The sequence below is a fragment of the Oncorhynchus mykiss genome, chromosome 23, assembly GCF_013265735.2.
Source record: "Oncorhynchus mykiss isolate Arlee chromosome 23, USDA_OmykA_1.1, whole genome shotgun sequence".
Lineage (NCBI taxonomy): Eukaryota > Metazoa > Chordata > Actinopteri > Salmoniformes > Salmonidae > Oncorhynchus > Oncorhynchus mykiss.
The window spans coordinates 18230838-18256636 of record NC_048587.1 but is presented as its reverse complement, the minus strand read 5'-3'; the positions used below and the strand labels follow the sequence as shown (position 1 = coordinate 18256636).

Below are 25799 nucleotides of genomic sequence, written 5' to 3'. Positions count from 1 at the left end.
AGGCCTGCTGGAGCTCTACTCCACCCCCCCTGGGGCTCCTGTGCCAAACATAGCAGCACCAGCCTGGAGACAGACCTTAGCACTCTTGTCCCAGAAGTACACTGGTGAGCAGCTACAACAGATTTTGTTTGCCAAATGGTGGGTTGGGGCCTACTCGTGTGACTCATGGCCGTTGCAATTCCTACAGAAGACTGGGCTGTGGCCAGAAACATTACTTATTTGGAGGGTCACAGGAAAATACAATTTGTATTTTTTTGGTTGGGCAAGGCACAAAAATGTTTGCCTGGCGACTCATCCTGAATTGAATTCTGCTGCTCTTATCAGTGCATTTGGAAAGTATTCAGACCCCTTGACTTTTTCCACATTTTGTTACTTTACAGCCTTATTCTAAAATGAATTAAATACATGTTTTCCCTCATCAATTTATAGACAATACCCCATAATGACAAAATACATTTTGGGGGGATGAAGATATATATTTTTTTATTTTAAAAAATGTTGCTCAGGTGCATCCTGCTTCTATGAATCAACCTTGATGTTTCTACAACTTGATTGGAATCCACCTGTGGTAAATTGAATTGATTGGACATGATTTGGAAAGGCACACACCTGTCTATACAAGGTCCCAGAGTGCATGTCAGAACAAAAACAAAGCCATGAGGTCGAAGGAATTGTCCGTAGAGCTCCGAGACAGGATTGTGTCGAGGCACAGATCTGGGGAAGGGTACCAAAACATTTCTGTAGCATTGAAGGTCCCCAAGAACACAGTGTCCTCCATCATTATTAATGGGAGAAGCAAACATTTCTAAAAAAAACAACAGATTTTGCTTTGTCATTATAGGATATTGTGTGCAGATAGATGAGGCGGAAAAACTAGTTAATTTTAGAATACAGCTGTAACCTAACAAAATGTGGAAAAAGTCAAGAGGTCTGAATATTTGGTGGACAGTTTTTTTTTTTTTCAATCTCTTTCTCATCTGCAGTTTGTGACGGTCTCACCGTCAGTATTATTTCTTTCTCACAGCAACAGATTAGTGCAGGTATTGGTTGAGAGGCTCTACTCCTTACTTGTCATTCTCAGACACACCTTCCTCCTTACCATCTGAAGAGAGCAGTGTCCCCACTGCCCGGGTCTTCTTACTGCTGGATTTGTAAGTCATCTCTACTCACTTGATTCAACTCCAAATGTCATATCATTTTACCAGACACTCTTATCCAGAGCAAATTACAGTAGTGAGTGCATACATTTTCATACTGATCCCTACACGGAATTCTACATGGGAATGAAACCCACAACCCTGGCGTTGCAAACGCCGTGCTCTACCGACTGATCTACAAGGGCTGTGTTTTGAACTACCCTACCAGACTACACAGAATTCTACATGGGAATGAAACCCACAACCCTGGCGTTGCAAACGCCGTGCTCTACCGACTGATCTACAAGGGCTGTGTTTTGAACTACCCTACCAGACTCCTCGAGATTTGATATTTGGTTCTGATCGAGAACACATGAAGCAGTGCAGAGTCATCCTAGTCACAGATCTTTGGGGTATGTTCAGGCACAATCCCAGAAAGTACTAGTCTGATATGTAAATTGACTTTATTTTTGTATGAATTGGTTGGAATATTAATAACTTTGCCTCATGTGAAATACAAAGTTATTTTCAGTGTACAAGTTTTGCAGTATAGTGCCGTAGCATATTTTGTTTGGTCATATCAACATTTACTACAGAAACATACAAACCTCAATGCGTTCTTCCTTGCACCTCTTGATTGCAAGCCACGTCATTTTATAGCTTTTTAAATGAAGGTGGGAATTTGTAGGCAAGCCACTTCATGTATATAATCACTTAGTTGCTAATACTATGTATTGGTTATTGAGAGGCTTTGACAACCACCGTTCGGCCATATTGGCACTACCCAGTAGGAGCAGTCCTCTATAGGAATGAATGGGGTTCTACAGTATTTCAATGAAATGTTTCATAGACAAAATTACATGGATTTAAGTGTTTTGTTGTAATGGAGAAAGTAACCGTAGTAATCTAAAAAATTATACTTTAAGGATAAAAAAATAAATAATGTTTAGCTCACAATGTAATTTAAAAGTATGCATTAAGATGTTTGTAATATAATAAATGTGGCAAAAACGAATGTAGACATCAATAAAAGCGTTTCTATAGCTTCCAAAATATGTTTTACAATGGTGGGGCTGCCAAGATGTAGTCAGTGGCTTCAACACAGTGCCCCCTATTAGTCATCCAGTGTATATATAAATGATTTTGTCACTTCCCACAACCAATCGGTAGCTCGAGTTTGACACGTGTGTCTGCGGAATTCCCCCAACACTCCGGGGCTTTCCAGCTGACTGATAGACTGTATGCGATCAGGCGATCATAACAGTCTAACTAACCAGATAGATTGGATACAATCAACGGTTGACTCGATGGAGAAATACATGGAACAGAAATGCATGGAGCAAATCCCGGATTTCAGCTGACACTGAAGTGAACACCACTGTGTGCTTTTGAGGGTACGCCGTGACATTCTACAATCGGGTTGATCGACTACAACAGCAGCTGTTGTGCTGTCTTGTTCATTGCGTAGAGGTGGATCAAGTTCAAGGAGTTCAAAGGTACGGAATTGCATTAACAGTTACTGTCTGTTGGGCCAAAATGCAGTTTGTGATGTGTATTGTAGTGTATGTAGCCTATTGTAGTCTGTTCCCTGCTACAGGTTTATAATCATATAACGTTACATTAAAAACAGTGGATAGTGATGGTTTATAATATGCAAGGGTAATGGGGCCATTCCATGGTAACATTGATGCGGAGACTCGTTTTTTTCTCTCACTTAGATGTATGTCAAATAAAAACCAATGATTGCAAAGTTAAACAAACAATACAACTTTATGCACAAGGACGACTTCTAACAATGTCTACAGAACATTTTACGAAAACACGTACACGAATAACAGTGCAGATGCGAAGTTGCGTAACAGGACGACGGCACAAACCGTAATTCTGTTACCCAACTATGCATCTGCACTGTTATTCAAGTAAATATATTTTTTTAAGTGAAAAATCAGGGAGCCCCAGTAACACTCCTGTTGTGGAATTTCCCAAATCGATGACAGTTGTTGTCACTCTCTTAAACTCATTGGACAAGAAGCCCATCTTGCTGGAAAGTTGTGGCTATTGTATAAATGATGGTTTATGATACAACTTTAATGGCCGAATAAAGACTTTGCTTCCAACTGATTGTCTGTGATTTGCATTATAATTTGTTCAGGATTGTTTCACGGGGAAAAGTGGGTTGCGGGTTTGTCCCCATCTCAGCAAGCAGGGCCTGCAAATTCTGTTATTAGTCTGTACCATTTGGATATGAGCACACACACTTGCTGTGCAGTTAGCTACTAGTGGAGGTTGTAGGGGCAGACCGTAGGATAACGTTAAACCCACAGGAAATACCCAATGGACTAATAACAGCAGGTTAATTTTATTGCAGGGAGGTGACAGTGAGCCTGAAATATCATCATCTATGATCCACTGACAGGCATCATGTCTGGAGCACTGAGGTATGTACTGCTGCTGTGATTTGTTGTGCTGCTTTTGTTGGCCTCTACAGTCTTTGACAGCTGATTGTTCTCTCCAGTAAGATTGGGGTCATTTTTGAACAGACTGGGACTATGAGTCCAGTTCAAGGACCTGAGGTCTGTTTTTTTAAAGGAATGGACCGTGAAATGGTTGTGCATGTTTTTGGTGTAAAATGAAGTTACACACAAATACAATTGACTGTTTGGCTAATTCTGCTGTTTTCTAGCTTTGATAGCTGAGGTGGAGTAGGCCTATCCAACGTATTGAGAGTTAAATGGTGGCTATGTTCATCTTTCTGCTGCTGCGGTGGTGTTTGCCAACTTTTATCTAGTTGTAGTCTTTGCCGTATTCATCCGGTCATGCATAATTGCACATTCTTGAGTCTTCTGATACACCCACACGTCGTTCTCTTATGCCACTCGGAATGTAAGGGCTCGGTTCTGTTTAGTGTTGTCACGATACCTCTATTGCGATGCTACGATGCCAGGTTTTCCTTGGCGAAAAAACAAAGCAGATTTCACTCTTATGGTCCTTTTTTTAAAAACCTACTTTTGCAAAATAAACAATTGACTGTGCGTGACAACCATAAGGCAGTTTTTAGGACTGTTCTTTGACAAAATTAGCACCGTTAGCCTCAAGAAATGAAGTCTGCTTCATGTTTTTGTTTCCTGTCCTTCCTTCCTTATCGCGATACTGGTATTGTGACAACCACAGTTTCTGTTATGGATGGCAGATGTCACTGCTGGCATTGCTCAAATCTCAGATTTACTGTCAATTCATCATCATGACACTGACAGTTTGCATGACAATGTTACACATGTCATATATATATATATATATATATATATATATATATATATATCTACAACATGAACACGGCCCAGTCAGTGGAAGCAACTGACAAAGAATGTAGAACCTGACGGGCACAGGAGATGCATACTGAAGGTTTCATTATTCTAGAATAGGGTCCTTTGTTGGCAGGGATTGTCCCTATTGTTTAGAGTCGGGAAAGACTGTTTCAGGCAAGTCATTTAGCAGATGCTCTTATCCAGAGCGACCCTCAGTTAACATCAGTTTAAGTCAGGATTTTTATTCAAGTAGTCTTATTCTATAGTACGTAAGTTCAGTAGGATTTTTAAAAAATAAAAATTTTCTCTGCGCTTGCGAGTCAATTTAGAATGGTAGCTACTGAAGGAAAAACCTTCAGGAAGCTGAAGAGGCGGAACGCTGAAGGTTGGCTGTTATCTGAGGGAAAGAGACAAATATAGAGGCTGAGGCCTTTTTATTAAAAAAAACATCAAGCTTTTGTATCTGGTGTAGTGCATCAATCTGACATCAGTGGCAGCACTGAGCTGGTATTCTGGGGGCTTTCCTCAGTTTTTTTTCCCCCCTACTCAACTTCCTTGAAGTGATGTGTGAGGTAGAGGGGAGGGGAAAGAATAGAACACTACAACACCCTTCCTTGGTCACGTACTGTAGAGTATGAGAAAGTGAAACCACAATGTTCGAGTCCAGTGTATGGGATTGAACGTTTATCTTTTGTTTGGTTGTTGTTGTTTTTTTAAATTGTTGTATTTGAGTTGTGGGGGGGGGGCGGGGGGGAAGAGGGAAATTACACTTGAGTCAAGTGAGAATTGAGTAGTACTGAAGTAAACCACTTCCTGTCTGTGTTACGTCTCTACATAACTGACAGGTCGGGTGACTAGTTGTTCATGAACAGAAAGGAGGAAAGACTTTTTTTTGGCAAGCCAGTACATTTGGTCATTTGTATTCCTCGTGTTTCAGAATGGATGAAGCTCAGTACAGCATGAAAATGATTGAAAATGAGGTAAGACCTACAGTATATTGACATGTTTTTTTTTTTTTCTTTGCTGGCTGTGTTAGAAAAAAATCAAATGAGACACTATTACGTTAAGTAACGAAGTGGTAATGACAACACGTGTGATCTCCCCAGCTGATGATGAATTTGTCCTATGAGTTCATGCCCCCTGTGGATGTCAAGATCGAGCCCTATGTACCGGAGACCGGTGGGTTTCTACTTTCTACCCTACGTACACATGGTAACAGCATACTCAAGTTTTAGTGATGTAACTTGATGGTACTGTGCACTCAAGTGGAAGTGATCTCACCACACGTTTTGATATGGCTTTCAGAAGTGCGCACATGTTCTGCATGGTTATTATGACGTCGTACACACTTGAACTGTTTTTTTTACACTATGTAATGCATGTGCTGTCTGTGTATTTTTGTTCGGTGGGTTCTCTGCCCTGGTTTATTTGAAGGGCTTGGATGTGAACCTCTATGTAGCCACCCCCTTTCAGTGACAGTGACTCTGTTTCTTTGTCACAGCTCATGGACCCTACATTCAGATCATTGAGGAGCCCAAACAGGTGAGCTCAAGAGTTTCTCGAAACAGTGGAATGATGTCGTCGTTTCTGTTCAAATAAGTGCATAAGACTGAACAGAAGCTCTTCCCTCTTTTCATTGTGAAACTATGACATTTACATAATCGGGTTGATTCACACCCCAAAAGTTATATCGTTACGTTAGATCTAACTCGACTCTCCCAGAGGAGATACCCTTTGAACTAGAATGGAATGTACAAATATAAATAACCCCCACTCCGGTCTTTAATGGCATAAGAATATGACGGTGGGTTGGAAAGTCCAGGATTGATAAAGTTACAGTAAGTGCTGTCACTGCTCTTGGGGATTATCCCTTGACTTCCTTGTCCCCCTGTGTCTGCAGAGAGGCTTCAGATTCCGCTATGAGTGTGAGGGTCCGTCCCACGGTGGGCTCCCAGGGGCCTCAAGCGAGAGGAACAGGAGGACCTATCCAACTGTCAAGGTCAGCTATTGTACTGTAGTACACAGGGTGGTTGGATACTTGGCTGTCTTTTAGTTTGACTGGCTCGGTCTGCTTTTCATCAGGCGTCTTGGTTCAAGGGAGTTGAGATGCCTTACTTTCAGCCCAATAAGCTTTCGAAAGTGTATATGTGATATACTGACATGCTAGGATTATTTGAGACGCATGTTATGAATAAAAACAATTGTTTTAGTGTCATAGACTTTCTCTCAATACTCTATCATTATAGAGCATGGACATGTTTCTCGTTAATAATAGTCTAACCCCCCCCCCAGGTGTCTAACTATGTGGGGATTGCCAGGGTGGAGGTGCAGCTAGTGACCCACTCAGACCCCCCCCAGGTCCACGCTCACAGTCTGGTGGGGAGGCAGTGCTGCACGGAGAGTGGCATATGCAGTATGGATGTGGGCCCAAACGACCTCACAGCACAGTGAGTACTGATGGGTTGTCTAGCATTGTCATATCTAATTGTGTTGAGACTGTAGTAGTAATAATAATAACAAGCTAGATGTGTACCGCTTGGATTCATTTAACATAGTCTGTGAATGGAATATGTGTACAATAGCTGCAACATGACTGGCGAATGTCAACATCTCTCTTAACTTCCCGTTTCCATTTCTCTCTCTCTGTAGGTTCAGTAACCTGGGCATCCTTCATGTCACTAAGAGAGGGGTGGGGGAAGTGTTGTGCAAGAGACTGAGAGATGAGAAGAGGAGGCAAGGGGGGCAGCACTATCATTTTACTGGTAAGAGCCTGAAACCCTATGCCACTGTCCTTTTTTTAAATGAGGAAATCTACTAAGGAATCCGAACTTGAGATATACTATGTGCAACCAACATATTTGTGCAAATCTTAATGCATGACTTACACACACATAAATACATTTCTTTGTGAAAACTGCAACAAAACACGCCCTCTCTCTGTCTACCTCACACAGATGCAGAGGAACAAGCCATAGGGAGAGAAGCCAAGGAGCTTGGGAAGATCATGGACCTGAACATAGTGAGGTTAAAGTTCACGGCCTACCTCCAGGACAGTAACGGCGGGTTCTCTAGGGCCCTGAAGCCGGTGGTCTCCAACCCTATCTATGACAGCAGTGAGTACAGCCCCCTTCACCTCAGTGTTCTTCAATCTTGGTCCTGGGTGTGCAGGCTTTTGTTCCAGTCCAGCACTAATCCATGTTATTCAACGTGAATACCTACCCAGTACCCACCTTTGGGGTATTTTTATTTCAAGTTATCAGTAATTAACTTGATGTTTTCTCTACTCAGAGTCACCCAATGCCTCGAACCTGAAGATCTCCCGTATGGATAAGACCAGTGGGTCTGTGCTGGGAGGAGATGAGATCTTCCTACTGTGTGACAAAGTACAGAAAGGTGAAGGACCAACTCCTACCTATATGGGGGCCGATTCACCCCGCACTGATTTTACAATAGTTTGTGTGGAAAACAATTTACACAATTTCACTCATTTATCATAATTTGGTGTACTTTCCAGATGACATTGAGATCCGCTTTTATGAAGAGGATGATGGAAGCTGGGAGGCCTTTGGTGATTTCTCTCCAACTGATGTCCACAAGCAGGTACAGAGTCTTTACTCAGACCTGTGTGTGTGTGTCGGTGAGGATTTAAGTATTTGGAATCAGTTGACGTCGCACCATGTGTCATCCTACTCATAACTTTCTCGTTGATGTCGCTGCGCTTGCTCCCCACCTGTGCAGTACGCCATTGTGTTTAAGACGCCACCGTACCACAGCGCCGAGATCGAGCGTCAAGTCACTGTATTCCTCCAGTTGAAAAGGAAGAAAGGCGGCGACTGCAGCGACCCCAAGCAGTTTACCTACGTTCCCCGAGTTCAAGGTGAGTTAGTCTGCTACTCACAATCCCTTTTGTACGGGAGAAGGATGTCGAAATGCAGAGCCAGAGACCCCCGTTGGATTGAATCAAACCCTTTCAACTCTTTCTCTTCCCCTCTCTCTCTTTTCTCTCCATCTCTTCTCTCCTTCGCTCCTCTGTGTGTGTGTGTAACCTAGATAAAGAGGAGGTGCAGCGTAAAAAGCAGAAGCCCTTCCCCTATAATGACCAATGGGGAGGACCTCTGGGAGGGGCTGGGGGTGCAGGGAGAGGGGCCGGAGGATTCGGAGGCGGAGCAGGTGGCGGTGGCGGTGAGGAACCTAGATGTACATACTTGAACTCCTGTTTCTGTCGGCCCTTCGTCTCGTTGCTATTAGATGAAACGCTGGCCTCATCTGTTAACCCTTGTAACAGCTGTGTCATCGGCACTTAATCGTTTCTTTCCTATCCACAGGCTTCCAGTTTAACCAGCAGATGAATGGAACGGGGTGGATGGGGGGTGGATTCTCTGGTTTTGGGGGCGGTGGAGCCCAGATGTCAGGCACCACTGCCCAGGCTGAGGGGACCCAGCAGCAACAGGCAGGAGGGATGGCCGGACAGACGCCAGGACAGACATCCTCACCACTACAACAGCAGCTCTTCCAGATTGGTAAGCCACATTTAGAGCAGTGCTGGGGCAGGGGGAAATTACAGCTAGCTAGCTGTTGGCGAGGTAGTCATTAGAGGTGTGTTGTGCTAATGAGACAATCCTGTTGTTTCCAGCTGCCACTCTCCAGAGCAGGGCCACTCGGATGAGCAAGCAGACAGCTGGGGCTCTACTACAGTACTGCACCACTGGGGACGTCCGGGTCCTTCTGGCAATGCAGAGACACCTATGTGGGGTCCAGGATAAAAACGGAGACACGTGAGTCGAACTCTGGCTTCACAGTAAATCTTTTGTTTTTAAATATCTGAGTTGAATGTCTGCCTTCATTATGTATACAGGTGTTTGCTGTGCCTCACTTGTGTGTTTGGTCTCCCCACAGGCCTTTGCACCTGGCCATCATTCACCAGCAGTCAGCTGTGACCCAGCAGCTGGTTCATACACTCCTCACCATCCAGCAACACAAAGTCCTTAACAAGCTCAACCACCTCGGCCAGGTACTCGTCCTTCTTCCTCTCACACCTGGACAAGACCGCTAGCTGTTCAGTGTCAACGCGATAATTCCCAAAGTGCCCTTGTCCATCCCTCCTGACCTTGTCTGCCATCTCTCTCTCTCTGAAGACTCCTCTCCATCTGGCGGTGATCACCAGGCAGGTTAAGGTGGTGGATGTTCTCCTCCGGGCCGGAGCAGACCCCACCCTGCTGGACCGGGACGGACGGACCGCCCTGCACCTGGCAGCGCTGGCCGGGGATGACGTCACACTCCGGGTCCTGCTGGGCCACCTAGGAGAACGCTACCTCCACCTGGTCAACATGGCCGACTATCATGGTGATTTGGGATGGTGGAAAGAAGGGGTTTATTCCGCTTATGAGAGACTTTAACATGATAAATGGCCAGTCTGTTTTTTAACCCTATGTGAATTACCAATCAAGCATTGGTGTACAAGGCATTTTATGGTTGCTGCTTAGTCTCAGAAGTAATAAACTCAGCTGTAGTATTTCTGTTCATTTAAGGCTGGCATTCAATCCAATCCGCATTAGATCTCCGTTATATCGCACTTAGCATTTTAAAGGTAATTTCCGATTGAGCCGACATGTGCAGGAACAATGCCTTTTTAGAAGACTCATTGTCTACAAGCGTGGTTGGATTGAATCTCGACCTTAAGTTGGAAAAACTACAGCTGAGCAGTATGTGCTTATTGATGTAGTACATTGTATTAATCTCTCTCTCTCTCAGGTCTCCATCCTCTCCACCTGGCTGTTTGTAAGGGAGGAGAGCGCTGTCTGCGTCTGCTGGTGGAGGGCGGGGCTAAGATCAACGCCCCGGAGCAGAAGAGTGGATGCTCCGCCCTCCACCTGGCTGTTAGAGAGAACTACTTCAAAGTGGCCTGCACTCTCATCACAGAGGTACCCGTCGTGGCACACACACCTTATATAAACTGTGCTACTCATACTATTCTTACTCCTACTCTGTTATCTAACCTGGCACGTCTCCTCCTGTCCTACAGCTGAAAGCAGATGTAAACATGTGTACGTTTGGAGGGAACACTCCTCTCCATCTGGCTGCCAGTCGCAGCTCCCCCCCCCTCTGCTCCATGCTCATTGCTGCAGGTGAGATGCACGCATACCCCCTGCTAACCATCCAATGCATGTCATATGCATGGGATGTTTTTATCTCAGTCTGTTTGAAAAGGGGCTACAGTAAAGTCAAGATTCAAGTGCGTGAGCAGTAATTTGTGGCTCGCCGGGGTATTTAGTTTTTTTGTTTTGGAAAAGCGTCTAAATGGCTAGTAAATAAACGTGAACAGAACGCTGACGACTTTCCCGTCTCTCCTCAGGAGCCGACAAGAATCTGGAGAACGACGAGCCGCTCTTCTTCAGCTCCTCCTCGTCAGATGAGGAGCAGGAGGATGGACCAGTAAGAGATTTCAGAGAATCGGCGATCCAACAGCTACCGAACACAACACCACTTTCAGAGGGAGAACAAGTCAACCCTCGTAAGAGGTCAGCAACAGGACATACACCCTTTGACCTGGCTAAATGTCATAAGGTGAGATTGATTTAGCCTTATCAACCCAACGTTTGTGTCGGGAAAAGTGATTTCAAAACAGTACTTGTTGTGGTGTGGATGGAGAGGCTTGAGTTTTTTGCCATTGCGCTTACATAAAAGCTTCCTTTGCTACAGGTGAGAAACCTTCTAGACACCAGACAGAGTCCCAAGCCCAGTCAACAATCAAGTAAAAAGCCTAAACCGAGCAGCATGGAAGGTAAGAACCTTCATATCACCATTTTGACTCTGAACATTTACCTGTGGTCTGCCTAGTAATCTAACTGCTGTTCCCATTCCCCTCAGCAGAAAGAGGGCAGCTAGACAGTGAGACGCTAAGCAAGCTGTGTGAGCTCCTCAGTCTGAACGATGTGCCCTGGAGACAGCTGGCAGAGAAACTCAACATGCTCTCACTGGCACACCTATATCAGGAGAGTCCCTTGCCCTGTCACAACTTGCTGGAGAATTACCAGGTGAGCAAAGGGGGCTTTTTATGCACGTTTGCGCATGCACACATGCACGTGTCAGTCTAGTTAGGGGTAAGTATGCATTATTTAAGGGCTTAATTCAGTCCATATCGCCGAAGTTCAGCACTGTAGCACACTTGAAAGTTAAAGGTAATTTCTGATTGAGCCGACATGCGCGGCATTTACCGCGACTACAGCCTCCGAACGTTGGAACACTGCATTTACTTTTAAATCGCGCTGAACTTCAGTGATATGGATTGAATCGAGCCCTGAGTATGCCGTTTTAGAACAGCAAGACTGTGCTTGATGAGTATTTGGCTAATAGTGTCCAAGCTGACAGTATCTCTCTCTGTGTGTGTAGTTGGGTGGCGGTCCAGTGGAAGGCCTGGTGGAAGCTCTACAGTCTCTGGGTCTGACTGAAGGAGTGAGACTACTGAGACAGGCTGAGCTGAGAGAGGACAAACAAAACACAGGTACTGAACTCATCCTACATTGCAGAACCACTAATATAGTCATAAACATTATCTCTCTACCATACACTTGACCTTGCAAATACATACTGTATGTAGTTCCTTTCCAAAAACAGATGATTGTATTCTATTTGACTGTTTATGCCTTATAAAATAAAACCAAATAAGCATTTATCTCTGCTAATCAGATCAGACAGTGGACAGTGGCTTTGCTAGTCAGCCAATGGAGGAGGAGCTGGAGGAGCCAGCCTTGGCCAACCAGTGAGCAGCAGGAAGGGTGAGGGGTAAGACCCTCGTGTGAGGGACGTTTCACCCCAACGTTTCATCATGGAGATATGACTAACTCTGTTCAGCACGCACATTGGGAATCTGATGTCATACCCAAGCCTCTACTGATAAATGCAGAATTCTCTCTCTGCCATGACTGGCAGTCAACCAGTTTGAATTTTTCTAACGAGCTGAAGGGAAGAAAATCTCAATGTACAATTTTAAGTGGCGTTATATCTTGTTCCGTTATTTCTGATGGTGACTGAGTTTTTTTTTTGATGGTCCATTTGTGTCTTCCAAAAAGTCCCAGTATAAATGAAAATTCTTAAACGTGCAACATCAAATTGATCAATGGAATTATCAATTTAACTCATATTTATTGGCTGACAATCTTACTAATACTGTGTATTCATTTGGTTTAACATTCAACCAAATATAATTATACAGCCTTATTTCAAATGTTTGTGGAAGGTTTGCTGTGTAACGTTTTGAAAACTTGTCAATGTTGAATCAAATGCATTTTTTTCTTTTTTTTTTCTGACAAATGGATCTTTTCAAAAATGTTTATTTTTGTCCTCTGCCCCAAACATACAAACCATTTAGTATATTTCACAGAGCGCAAAATCTGAATGTGTTATTGACAATATGTACAGCTAACGGGAAATGAAAGAAATAAGCGGGTATGGGGTCCAGTAAAAACCTCTACATGAAGCAGTATACTATCTTTTTTTGTTGACAAATACTTAAGACCAAGTTGACTGATAAGCAGAAAAGAAATGGGGCCTACTCTTGAAATAGAATATCTAAGCCAAAGTGGTAAAGGGTGTGACAACCCCTGTTTTTATATCACAGAAGCCCTACTTTGGCTTGTAATTCTGTCTATCCATGGTTTCTCACCATACCACCTCACATATTTACACTGGGGGAAAGAGACACACCCAAAAGTGATTTGTGACATTCTGCATGACTGCACCTTACCGTGTCATGGTCCCTGTAGAATTACACTGACAGCCAACATTGCTAAATGTGACCAACTGAGTTTGAACCGTGTCCTCTGAGCAACAAGACTGTTAGCCCGCTGAGCTAAAGCCTAGATAATAGTTTGAGGCAAGGGCACTCACAGTTACACTAAGCCATTTTGTGGTTTTATTCAAACAGCCATATTTGCGGATGCCTAACTCAACAACAATCATCTCATTCTGTTTGCAGTGGGGGTCCTCATGCATAGAATCACGTCACCATGGTCAAATTTTAACATGGAGGGGGTGATCCCTGTGGGTCTATGATGACACCCAGATAACTATCACGCACTCCTGTTACTCATACAGTACAACCTGCGGCCATTGTTTCCCATTGGAACAGCAAACTCTGGTGACCATATGGTGGCATTACTGCACTGGTTCAGACCACACTGCAAGCCTGAGAAGAAAATGGCTATGCCTCGGCATGATATTTATTTTTACCTTTATTTAACTAGGCAAGTCAGTTAAGAACAAATTCTTATTTTCAATTCTATATACACAGTGAGAAATTGTTTTGGTTCTCTACTAAAGCACTTTGGATTTGAAATGACTGAGGTTAAAGTTCAGTCAGTCAGCTTTAATTTGAGGGTATTTTCATCCATATCGGATTAACCATTTAGAAATTACAGCACTTTTTGTACATCGTCCAAAAGTATTGGGGCAAATTCACTATTAAAGATTGTGCCCAAAATAAATGGTAAATAGATGTAATTTGAGTCACTTTTATTGTAAATTAGAATATAATATTTCTAAACACTTACATGAATGTGGATGCTACCATAATTACAGAAACTCCTGAATAATGTGCGAGAAAGTTTGACACATATACTACCAAGACATGCTAACCTCCCCTGTTATTGTAATGGTTTGAGGTTAGCGTGTCTTGGGGTTCTGATATAAAATGCTAACCTCCCCTGTTATTGTAATGGTTTGAGGTTAGTGTCTCTTGGGGGTATGATACTGTATTTGTGCTTGATGCAGTCATTGTGTGCTCTGAATATGGGACCAAATACCTTTAACTACTACTTTAATAGACTAGAACGTCCCTAAACTTTTGGTCTATGTTAAAAAAATGTATTTTTTTGTAAGTGCTGTAATTTCTAAACGGTTCACCCGAAATGGTTGAAAATACCTTTAAATAAAAGCTGATAGTCAGCACTTTAACCCCATAGTCATTGTATCATGTCAAATCCATAGTGCTTGAGTACAGAGCCAAAAAATTAACTGTCCCAATTTTGGGACTTTTGGAGCCCACTGTATTTACACATGTTACATTCTTTTATGCATATACACCGAGTGTACAAAACATTAGGAACACCTCTTTCCATGACCCTGACCACATGAAAGCTATGATCCCTTATTAAATACACTTTAATCAGTGTAGATGAAGGGGAGTAGACAGGTTAAAGGATTTTTAAGCCTGGGGACAAGTGAGACATGGATTGTGTATGTGTGCAATTCAGAGGGTGAATGGGCAAGACAAAATATTGAAATTCCTTTGAACGGGGTATGGTAGTATGTGTCAAGCACCGGTTGGTGTCAAGAACTGCAAAGCTGCTGGGTTTTTAACACTCAACCGTGAACATCCAGCCAACCTGACAACTGTGGGAAGCATTGGGGTCATCATGGGCCAGCATCCCTGTGGAATGCTTTCGACACCTTGCTTGCAGAGTCCATGCCCCAACGAATTGAGGCTGTTCTGAGGGCAAAAGCCAGTGCAACTCAATAATGTTTTGTCCACTCAAGTGTATACTAGATTGGGTGTGGTAGGCAGGCAGTGCCTTGTTTTCTTTCCTCATTACAATTCACGATACTGAATTTAAATCAACATTCAACCAACATTTTAAATCAATCCGTCATCAATTATCTGATGAGTTGTTCCTGTAGAGACATTTGACCTACAGCGGAGATGTACTGTAAACTAAGCCTCCTGTCACGTTTATTTTTTTTCAAGTTATACAAATGAAAAACACCATGTGAATCACATAAAGGGAAAAAAGGGGATAGTCTTGATACCATAGCGAAGCATGTCCTCTTGAGTGAGTCTCCCATCTCCTCGTACGCATGCAGTCCTCCTACTCTTTAAGTTCATTAAACCGATAGACAGCCAGTCTGTGTGATCAACCTACTTCATCAACCCATTAGTAAGACAAAAACACTCAAGGATTAGTGGCGGTGCCATAGCTGATGTGTGTAAATGTCCTTAGAAATAACAATGAGATCCAGCAGAGCTTCACAGTTATAGTAGAAGGGCCTGGCTCTGGGCCAGTTCAGTTTGCCACAATAAAAGTCCTTAGAATAACAAAATCATAGCAAAGACTTTGGAGAACATTTCTTTTGTATGTGCATGCAGCATCATAAATTATGTCCAGTAACCTGCTGTATTCCTTCCAATTGATCATGTCTCTCGTGAAGAGCCCAGCGTTCGTCCAGTTTCCTCCAAATGCATTGTGGTTGGGTTGAGGTTCTGGCACTCTGGTCGGACGGAATGATCCCGGGCTCCGTTTAGTCTCCATGGTAACAGTCAGATGAGCCGATGCAGCCCCGTCTCTGTCCATCCTAGCTGGTCGGCACGGCAACTCACTTTACACGTGGAGGTGTTGGGCTGTGTGCAGTAATCACATAGATGTAATTTATGGAGACAGTGAAGGGAGGGAGGAAAATAACCTACGACTCTCAACATAATCAGATCTAATGGCATAAGTCCATGTCATCTTTAGATCTCTGTAAACAACAATTGGTCCAAAAAGCACGTTCAAATAAAATAAATGTGGATATGACCCAGAATTTAGGACCACACAGAAGTTAGTCATGTGTATAGTAAAATGAAGGACTGAGTGCCCTGGAGCATCCAGTGCCTGTGGTTTCTCGGGATAGAAGCATGCAACAGGTCTATCCCCCATCATCTTCCTCCATCTCATTTTCCAGTCACACCAGTGGTCTCCGTCTATCGATCAACACAGATAATCCAATTGTTTAAGCCATCGTGTCCACCGCAACACCCTCCAGGGTCCCTCTCACTGTTTGACAGCCTTCCTGTAGCTGTTTCTCTGGGGCTCAGAGCGCTTGGTCTTGCTGCTCCCCCTGGTGCTGGAACTACTGCTGCTGCCCCCCCCTCTTGGCACTGCTGGCCTGGCTGCTGCTGCTGTGTTCCTCCCGCAGGGTGGGGCTGGAGTGGGCCCTCTGGAGACCACTGTCGTCAAAGAGACGCGACTCGAACAGAGACAGGTCCTCTTCCCCACTCCGAATCTTAGCCCTCAGTAGCATGGCGTACGTACCGTAGCGAGTTTTCTGTATCAGAGAGATAAAGAGTACTTGATGTCAAACAGGATTCTCCATAGCTGATATCAGAGCCAGTTCGGCAATAGAGCTTGGCAATCAGTCCTGGACTCTGGCACCAATCTAAATCATTCTTATTTCCATTCTGGCTGACCTGGAAGGGAATTGTCTTAAAACATTTGGCAGCCATTCAATTCTGAATATCAAACAAACGCAGTCTGCCAAACTCGGCTAGACTGCGGCTCTGGTTGCAACTATCAATCCCTATAACCATATTGAACCAGACAACAACAATAATCACTCACCTCAAACTCCAGGTACTCCTCACGTTGCTTGTGCTCCTCCAGATCACGAACTTTGGCTTTTTTGTCTGGAATTACAGCGGTTAACTCATTCAGCTCAGAGGAGATGGCCCGGAAACGTGTCTCATGGGATTTCACCTGCTCTTCCTGTCACATGACAAAGGAGGATCATTAACATAAGGCTACACCAAAGTCAGGTTAACTTATACAGAATTCTGCTCAGCATGGATGCTTACTTACGCATTTTAGTAATTTTATGGTTGTAAATAGCAGTTCTTCTCTGTTTTTAACACAAAAAGAGGTGTACAGGAGTGTGTATTTAATGATTGTCTTAAGTACACAAGTTTTTTTGAAATGTGGGGATTGATCTAACTACAGAACAGATACTGGATGGTGGAAATAGGTTTGGACTGGGAACTAGTATGTGGAAGCATAGAGAGAGAAAGAGAGAGAGGGTCATGGTGCGAGTGGAGGCCTCTGTGTACCTGAGACAGCTTGGTGTTGGAGCCTGGCAGCAGCGGACGGCTGAATTTCTTCTGAGAGCCAATGGCTGCAGGGAAGGGTGGCGCTGAGAACATGGCTGACACCGCGTTGATACGGGTGATCCACGACTGCATCTGCTCTGCATTACTGAGATGGAGGACAACAAAGTTCAAATCTGGATACTGACTAAGGGCACAATTCTCAGCCCCAGTAAACAAAAAAAAAGATAGAATAGAAACAGGCAGGTAGACAGGTTTGGGGTCAGATATCAATTGAATAAGAGGGACAGTTATTTTCAATTAGGATTTGTTTTTATTCCACTTCCTGAATTGAAATAGAATTGATCCCAACCCTGAAAGAAAGTGTGTATCTAGGACATACCAGACAACTGTGTCCTCCAGGGACACAAAAACATAATGATAATCTATCTGAGCCTGGGGTTCTATGACAGGGGTACTGCCCACTCTGTACTCAATCACTACTGTTTCGGGGGAACAGCCTTGTAGAAGGCAGAAATAGCCATGTACCAATACAGAGCACAAAATTGGGTCAGATAAATACATTCTTAATTGTATGGAATTAGAGGTGGACTTGGTGGAGATAAGAAATGGGTGGAGGAGGGTGGAGATGAGGATGAGGAGACCCACGGTGCTTGGAAGAGGAACACTCTCCAATCTGCAGTGCGCAGGTAGAAGACATTGGGCCTTTTGCTGTAGTCTGCTGCCCTCATGGCCAGAGAGTGGTGGATGGACACAGCATTCTTCAGATCCTCTTCAGACAGCTGCTTTTCTGGACGGTACTCTCCCTACAGACCAATCAGAGAGCAGAATGTTATCACACACGTCCAATCACGGAGTGGGATATACTGTTAGGATGCCGAGAGGGGTGTGGTTTGGTGTACCTTCTGCAGGTAGAGGACCAGTCCCTTCAGCATGACATAAAACGTCTTCCATCCTCTCTTACCTCTGGGCGCTGAAAAACAGACCATAGAAAGAAAGTAAATATCCACTCAATATCCCAAATGTGATTTTGAATTGAAATGAGTTATAGTACAGCAATGTTTAGACAGACATGGTCGGATTTATAAACCGTGAGATAAAACAGATATGGTTGACAGAGGAGGGTAGAGGGAACCTACTTTTCTTGCCGTCAGAGTCTGCGTGGACCTTCCGTACCAGGAAGCCGTTCTTATAGATCAGGGCGTCAGGATTCTGGGCCACGCCTAGACCACTGCCGATTCGCTTCATGGTGTGGGAGGCGGAGTCAGTTCGCAAATCGGCCAACTCGGAGAAGGACTTGCGCAACTCCTCCTCATCGCTATGGAGAAGATACAATTAAAATACAAGTTGTAATTCCCCTCGTCATCAACAAAACCCGCTAGTCCCCAACTCTTTTCAATCATCTCCTCCAGTTCAGATCCAGGGCGTTTGAATGATCAGTCCTCATAGCTTGGAGGGGAAAGGGCCATATGTCTTAACCTGTTAGATCTCTAGGGGCGCTATTTCATTTTTGGATAAAAAAACGTTCCCGTTTTAAGCGCGATATTTTGTCACGAAAAGATGCTCGACTATGCATATTCTTGACAGTTTTGGAAAGAAAACACTCTGAAGTTTCAGAATCTGCAAAGATTTTGTCTGTAAGTGCCCCAGAACTCATTCTACAGGCGAAACCAAGATGATGCATCAACCAGGAATTAGCAGAATTTCTGAAGCTCTGTTTTCCATTGTCTCCTTATATGGCTGTGATTGCGCAAGGAATGAGCCTACACTTTCTGTCGTTCGCCCAAGGTCTTAGCAGCATTGTGACGTATTTGTAGGCATATCATTGGAAGATTGACCATAAGAGACTACATTTTCCAAGTGTCCGCCTGGTGTCCTGCGTGGAATTCGGTGCGCAATTGCCAGCTGCTCGTACTTTTCCATTTGATATAGGGGAGAAACCATGTGTCCAAGAACGATGTATCAATGAAGAGATATGTGAAAAACACCTTGATGATTGATTCTAAACAACGTTTGCCATGTTTTCAGTCGATATTATGGAGTTAATTTGGAAAAAAGTTCGCGTTTTGAGGACTGAATTTTCGGATTTTTTTTGGTAGCCAAATGTGATGTATAAAACGGAGCTATTTCTAATACACAAAGAATCTTTTTGGAAAAACTGAGCATCTGCTATCTAACTGAGAGTATCCTCATTGAAAACATCAGAAGTTCTTCAAAGGTAAATGATTTTATTTGAAGGCTTTTATGTTTTTGTTAATGTTGCGTGCTGGATGCTAACGCTAAATGCTAACGCTAAATGCTAACGCTAAATGCTAACGCTAAATGCTAACGCTAAATGCTAACGCTAGCTAGCTACTTTTACACAAATGATTGTTTTCCTATGGTTGAGAAGCATATTTTGAAAATCTGAGATGACAGTGTTGTTTACAAAAGGCTAAGCTTGACAGATGGCATATTTATTTCATTTCATTTGCGATTTTCATGAATAGTTAACGTTGTGTTATGCTAATGAGCTTGCTGATAGATTTACACAATCCTGGATACAGGGGTTTTTTCATAGCTAAACGTGACGCAGAAAACGGAGCGATTTGTCCTAAACAAATAATCTTTCAGGAAAAACTGAACATTTGCTATCTGAGAGTCTCCTCATTGAAAACATCTGAAGTTCTTCAAAGGTAAATTATTTTATTTGAATGCTTTTCTGTTTTTTTGTGTAAATGTTGCCAGCTGAATGCTAATGCTAAATGCTACGTTAGCCATCAATACTGTTACACAAATGCTTGTTTTGCAATGGTTGAGAAGCATATTTTGAAAATCTGAGATGACAGTGTTGTTAACAAAAGGCTAAGCTTGAGAGCTAGCATATTTATTTCATTTCATTTGCGATTTTCATGAATAGTTAACGTTGCGTTATGGTAATGAGCTTGAGTCTGTATTCACGATCCCGGATCCGGGATGGGGAGATCAGAAAGGTTAATGCACTCAGCATGCCACTCATGTGAGAGCCTCTGGAATTCAGGATCACTGGCTGGGTCACCCACGCTGAGAGGTAACATCCCATAATGCTCCAGCTGAGCAGCTTACGTGCATCTTACTGGCCAATCGGAGAAATATTTGCAAAGTTCTCCTGCAATGCTAACAAACTGAAACCCAGCCCTGACACTGACAACTGATAGAACTCACTTTGACAAGCATGAACATAATGACTATCATCCAGTCAATTATCATTCAGATATCTATAATTCATCTCTTACAGAGACCTGTTTTTGCTGTAAGAGCAACGATCCACATTGGTCTGAGTGGTGAGAGACTCACTGGCTGTTAGATAACAGGTCCTGGTATCTCTTTGACTGACTGTGGCAGTTTTAAAGATGCCATTTTCCCGTGAACTCAGGAGCCTGAGTGTTCCGCGATGCTATAAGAGAGAATCTGACGGTACTGACATTTGGGGATGATGGTGTCTCTCACCCACTGAAGACACGGACTGAATACAGATTGGTACACCAGTGAAGCCTTGCAGCTGCTCGCATAAACATTCATTAATGTATGAGCTTTAAATTGCTGTTTGTCAGAGGGGGTGTGCTGCTGTGTCACACGGTACTGTCCACCTCTCTCTCTCTCTCTGCTAGACACACACTGATATATAAATAGAGGCACACACACACTCAATCTGTAAGATTCAATCATCCACTGTCACAGAAGTAACATACCTGTGGACACAAACCACACACAGTCTGCTCGTCCTTCTGGTGTGACCCTCCCCAGGATCTGTGTCTTAAAATAACTCCATCCCTCTCAATCACTCTTTTGTTTATCATATCTCTTACAATATCTCCTCAAAGCCATAGGGAACACTTGAAGCTGGCTGTTGGAATGCATTATGATTCAAATATACTACATTGCAAGACTTGTTGTAAGCACGCATGTCCCTCTAATGTCTTAGAATCATCTCATAATGTTTCTGACTAAATACCAGTCATTATGAGTCAGTAGAAATATACATGTATAGAGATAACACAATAAGCCTTACTGTAAGACATAAAATGGCTTATGAATGCCTATAACAGGTTATAGCATTATACCTACAGGTACAATGTAAAGCGTTACAGGATGTTATCAATTTATCTTTAAAAGGACAACGCATAAACTAAGCGAAGAACCACTTGTGTTGCCGCTGCTAGATTCATTCTGAAGAGTATAAAATCGGCCAGTTAGCACTCAGCACATACCATACACAAAAGCTCTGATCTGTTGCTAAGTAACTGCTGACCTCTCTGAATCCACAGGAGCATGTGGTGGGAAAAGGCACAGAGAGAGAAAAAACGGGAGAGTGAGGCAAAAGCGAGAAAAGGGGAGAGGGAAAGAGAGAGGCTACAGGCAGAAAAACTAGGATGGAGGAGAGAATAGAGAGCAAGGCACATGGCGAGCCTTGGGATGTTGGGACCGGGAAAGATTAAAGCAGCGTGCAGAGTGAAAACGAACGCGAGAGAAGAGGATTTTCCCACTGCTCTCTTTCAGCGGCTGACTGAACCCCCAAATGTGGGGGCGGACGTGCGCGCGTGCCTGCTTAAGAATTGGAGTGAGACGTCGACCTGTAATTACAGAGAGAGGCAAGTCGGGACCTGTATCCATAGCAACGAAGTCTGGAGAGCTTAAATCTTAAATTAGGGTCTCAGGGCATCACAAAGGCTAGGTCCAGAATAGCAACCATTGGCAAACACACACACAGTCTGGCAAATGCTACAGGGGCACAGTTGGTAGTTAATTCTGTAAGGGGGATTTTGCTTGTAGACTGATTACAAGTAGATTTATAGCTAATTCCATATTCTGATATGCTGATTTTGTAATGTTATGAAAATGTATCCAAACCTGAGATTAATCATTATTCAGGAAACCTGAACAGCAGTTTTGATTAAATAAGGCAAGTGCAAGCAAATAAAGTCAAACATATGCCCAACATTAACCTGATTCGTACACTATAAAAAAAAATATTACAAAATCTAATTTATTATTAAGTAACTGGTTCCACAGCCTTTTTTGTTTGTTTGTTTACTAAACTTTTCAGTTCAAGTGTTACCTGAACAAAACAAAAAATATACTTGGCCCAAAAATTCTGTTAACAAAATGATGTGTTTGCTCAACTTGTCACATATGTTCATTTAACTAGAAATTATACTTTGGCTATCTTACTTTGAAAAAATTCTGTGGAACTAGTTACACACACAATGCTTTTAACATGCAATGTTTTCAACCTATATATTTGACAAGCATGATCATTTTTGTGCATGTTCTTTTATACAGTAATTATTATTCAACATGTCCTCACCTGGGATTTGAACTCTTGGTTCATGGCATTTTGATCTTCCTGCTACGCCAGCTTGTCTGTGTTAAATGTCAGTTAATCTGACTATTCTCTTATCATTTATTTGAATTATTTATTTCAGCAATTTTTGTATTTTTTTGTATGGTTGTTTAATGTTGGTGGGGCATATTACTCTGTTTAAAATGTTCCTCCTTAACCACTATAATAAATAAAATTGTTTTTCTTCTCGAGTGTACTTTTAACAAAGCTGAGATTTACTTTGAAGTGCCAAATGTAGCAATACGGGTGAAATCAGTCATTGACACAGACATGGTGTTGTAGCAGGAAAATTGGAATGCCATGAACCAAGCAGTTAAGAGTTCAAATCCCAGGTGAGGACATGTTGAATGACATACTACTTCCACAGACGTTTTTATGTAAAATGCCCAAATAATAATTTCTAGTTCAATGAACATATAAGACAATTTGAACAAACATACATTTTAAGTTGACTGAATTTTTGTGCCCCACTTTATTTTTTACATTTTTTTCTTCTTTGGGTAACACTGACTGTAATGTTGAGTAAACAACAAAAAAATAGGCTGTGGAACCTGTTATTTTATTTAATAATAATTAGTTGAAACAAAAATATGTATATATTTTTTGCAAAGTACACTTACATGGTCCACTGGAGCTTTTCGTTTCTGATAGAGTTGTACAAGGCCTAGAAAAAAAAAGACCAGACAAAACAGACGTCACACATATGAAAACGTGTGTGCGTGCATGTGCTCGCTGAATGTGTAATGAGTGTGGTGGGACTTTTGGTCATCCTGGTATCATGTCGGACAACAAATCAATAGAGCTCCTAAATAAACCAGTTCACATTGATCTTATTAGTCACACTGATCGCAACACAAGTCTGCTGCTTCGACCAAATTAAACCACATAAATTTACCCTGCATTTTCCAAGCTGTGCCTTCTTCTTGCGGGCCTGTGGGTGGTTCTGTCCATCCTGGGACCTTCCCAGCAGGTCAGGAAAGGACAAGGGTTTGAGGGAACGAGAGCGGGGGGCGCGGGGGTAGCGGAAGGGATCCATCACCCTGAAGTCCCGCCGAACACGCACAGAGCAAAGAGAGCGGGAGCGATTTCGCCCATCTGAATGGATGCTGTTTACACCAATCATGATGACGGACCAATGAGAGCAGGGTCCAGAGGGTAAGAGTTTGTGGAGGGAGGGATAAAGCGAGATTGGTCGAAGGTTCTATGGACCCTGTATATGGCCTCTTTCAAAGCGTAACACCAAAACGTACAGGATTCAGTTGAAGATAGGAGAGAGAGAGAGAGAGAGAATACGACACAAATAAGTGGCTGTAAATAGAGAGGTCACTCTTCAGACAGACAGAGAGGCAGACAGTCACTGTCACTGGTGGCTGATAACAGGGGTCTGTAGGTCTTACTAACAGCGCTTTACTGTTCTTTTGAGGAAACTATTGAGGAGGTTAACATGGGCTTCAAGCCCTCCGAGGAGACTCCAGTTCCTGCATAATGGATCCCTATGCATTCATTATGCATGTATGGCGAAACAGTGGTGTGCAACTGCAAATCCTTTAGCACCATTCCGTGTCAAGTCCATGAAGGTGGAAGTCTTTCTGGAAGGATGTCATGCAGTTGGCAACATGTTACGCAAGAGCTGGTGCATACATACAGTTCCAATGATACCCAAGAGAGTCACACACACACACCTACGCACTTACACACAAACACTCACAGGTGAACAACAACCCAGTTAGAGGCTGAAGGATGACTAAGACAATTGTAACAACCAGAGACAAGCAATTGAGTTCACATACACATCGGTCAGTGCGCACAAACACACACACACACACACTCCCAACACAGCGGAGCGCAGGCAGAGGGAGACAATTCCACCCACTCACTCACAGGCACAGCTGCCGAGGAGAACCCTCAAACTGATGCCTTGTCACGTCCTCTGGGACCCAACAACATGTATCCAAGGCTTGACAATACAGATGTTGTGTCCAAAATTGCAGAATACAGATGTGGGAGAGAGGCAGGTGGACAGGCAGGTGGAGCTAGGACTATCCTGTTGCTGTCTAATAATGACAGTTTGGTGGCATGACGATGAGGGACTGAACAGGTCCCCTCTCTCTCCCACTCTCTTTGTCCTCTCCGTTCCTGGATCCTCTCCTCTTCACAGGTTTGTCTTCAAACTTGTAAATGGTTTCCCGCACATCCACTTATTTCGCCTCCGTATGAGTCAGTCTCTTATTTCCCTCTCAGAAAATCCTGAAAATATCTTCTGCGCTTCGCACTCCTTTTTCCTTCGTTTGCCTCACTCTTTTCAATGTTGTTCTATTTTCCTGTGTGCTGCAGATGAAGAAGCAGACAGAATCGCAGTGACAAAAGAAAGCTGACGATTAGGACCGAGAGTTCCCTCTCTCCTCCCTCTGTTCTCACTCACTCTCTCTCTCTCTTCTTGCTCACCCCCCCAGTCTCTCTCTCTCTATGCGCATTTCTCTCCAGCTGAGCAACAAATCCCAGTCCATGTTTCTGTTCATATCCCTCCCTCCTTGAAGTGTCAATCATTTGCCTACATATCACCGTTTTCTTCAAATGCAGACTTCCTCACACTCCATTTCCACCAGCCTAACAGTGTAATAGAAATGAATGCTCAGTCTACAGTGCTGAGTGAAAGTCTACAGACCCCTTACAGAAACTGATTTTTTACTGCCAATTTACACAAACTACTCCACATTCCCTGACGGTGACAAGCATACACATAACATGATGCTGCCACCACAATACTTGAAAATACAGAGAGTTTCAGTTGTATTGGATTTGACCCAAACCTGAAGTTTTTTATGTATTTATTGCACAATGTGGAGTGATTGGAATGTTATTAATCCTCTGTATTTTCAAGTATTGTAGTGGAAGCATTAAAGACACACCAAAATGGCTTCCAAGAGGGGTTGTTGAGTGATCCTGAACGGTCCAGTCTGCTTGAAAATCAGAGACGAGGTTTGATTATTGCTGTTCATTAAGGATTTCCTAACCAAAGTTAATGAGCTTGAGCAATTTTGACAAAATCAATGGATACAGTGCATTCGAAAAGTATTCAGACCCCCTTGACTTTTTACACATTTTATTACATTACAGCCTTATTCTAACATGGATTCAATTGTTAT

General features: G+C 43.1%; 2 protein-coding genes across 11 annotated transcripts in view; one reads left to right on the top strand and one right to left on the bottom strand.

The window, feature by feature from the left end:
* The first annotated feature begins 786 nt into the window (after positions 1-786).
* On the top strand, positions 787-13939 carry LOC110502378 (nuclear factor NF-kappa-B p100 subunit). Of its 9 annotated transcripts, none has more exons than XM_021580351.2 (24): positions 787-2632; positions 3505-3574; positions 5379-5421; positions 5548-5653; positions 5943-5983; positions 6342-6440; positions 6734-6888; positions 7091-7203; positions 7396-7554; positions 7730-7834; positions 7956-8041; positions 8180-8318; positions 8492-8638; positions 8767-8961; positions 9075-9216; positions 9338-9452; positions 9577-9784; positions 10193-10362; positions 10464-10566; positions 10794-11005; positions 11141-11222; positions 11312-11475; positions 11831-11942; positions 12128-13939. In XM_021580351.2, exons 2-24 carry the CDS (start codon positions 3558-3560, stop codon positions 12202-12204), a joined length of 2790 nt encoding a protein of 929 aa, XP_021436026.2. In that variant the 5' UTR covers positions 787-2632; positions 3505-3557; the 3' UTR covers positions 12205-13939. The 9 variants fall into 9 exon arrangements, with proteins under 9 accessions (XP_021436026.2, XP_021436028.2, XP_021436024.2 ...); XM_021580353.2 differs by having other exon boundaries at positions 789-2632; positions 8492-8617; positions 11309-11475; XM_021580349.2 differs by having other exon boundaries at positions 789-2632; positions 11309-11475.
* A 1199-nt stretch (positions 13940-15138) lies between these two features.
* Positions 15139-25799, bottom strand: part of LOC110502377 (PH and SEC7 domain-containing protein 1) — a 52239-nt gene continuing 41578 nt past the window's right edge. For both annotated transcript variants that reach the window (XM_021580347.2, XM_021580348.2), the window contains 7 exons: positions 23274-23317; positions 18431-18609; positions 18194-18264; positions 17940-18097; positions 17295-17439; positions 16813-16956; positions 15139-16519 (listed from right to left, as the gene is read on the bottom strand). In XM_021580347.2, coding sequence (XP_021436022.2) covers positions 16325-16519; positions 16813-16956; positions 17295-17439; positions 17940-18097; positions 18194-18264; positions 18431-18609; positions 23274-23317 — 936 coding nt within the window. In that variant the 3' untranslated portion in view covers positions 15139-16324. The remainder of the gene's footprint in view (positions 16520-16812; positions 16957-17294; positions 17440-17939; positions 18098-18193; positions 18265-18430; positions 18610-23273; positions 23318-25799) is intronic.

Coding starts and splice junctions, on each gene's coding strand:
- LOC110502378 (XM_021580349.2), top strand. Junction 7,555..7,729: donor CAACCCTATCTATGACAGCA/GTGAGTACAGCC, acceptor TTCTCTACTCAG/AGTCACCCAATGCCTCGAAC. Junction 9,785..10,192: donor CAACATGGCCGACTATCATG/GTGATTTGGGAT, acceptor TCTCTCTCTCAG/GTCTCCATCCTCTCCACCTG.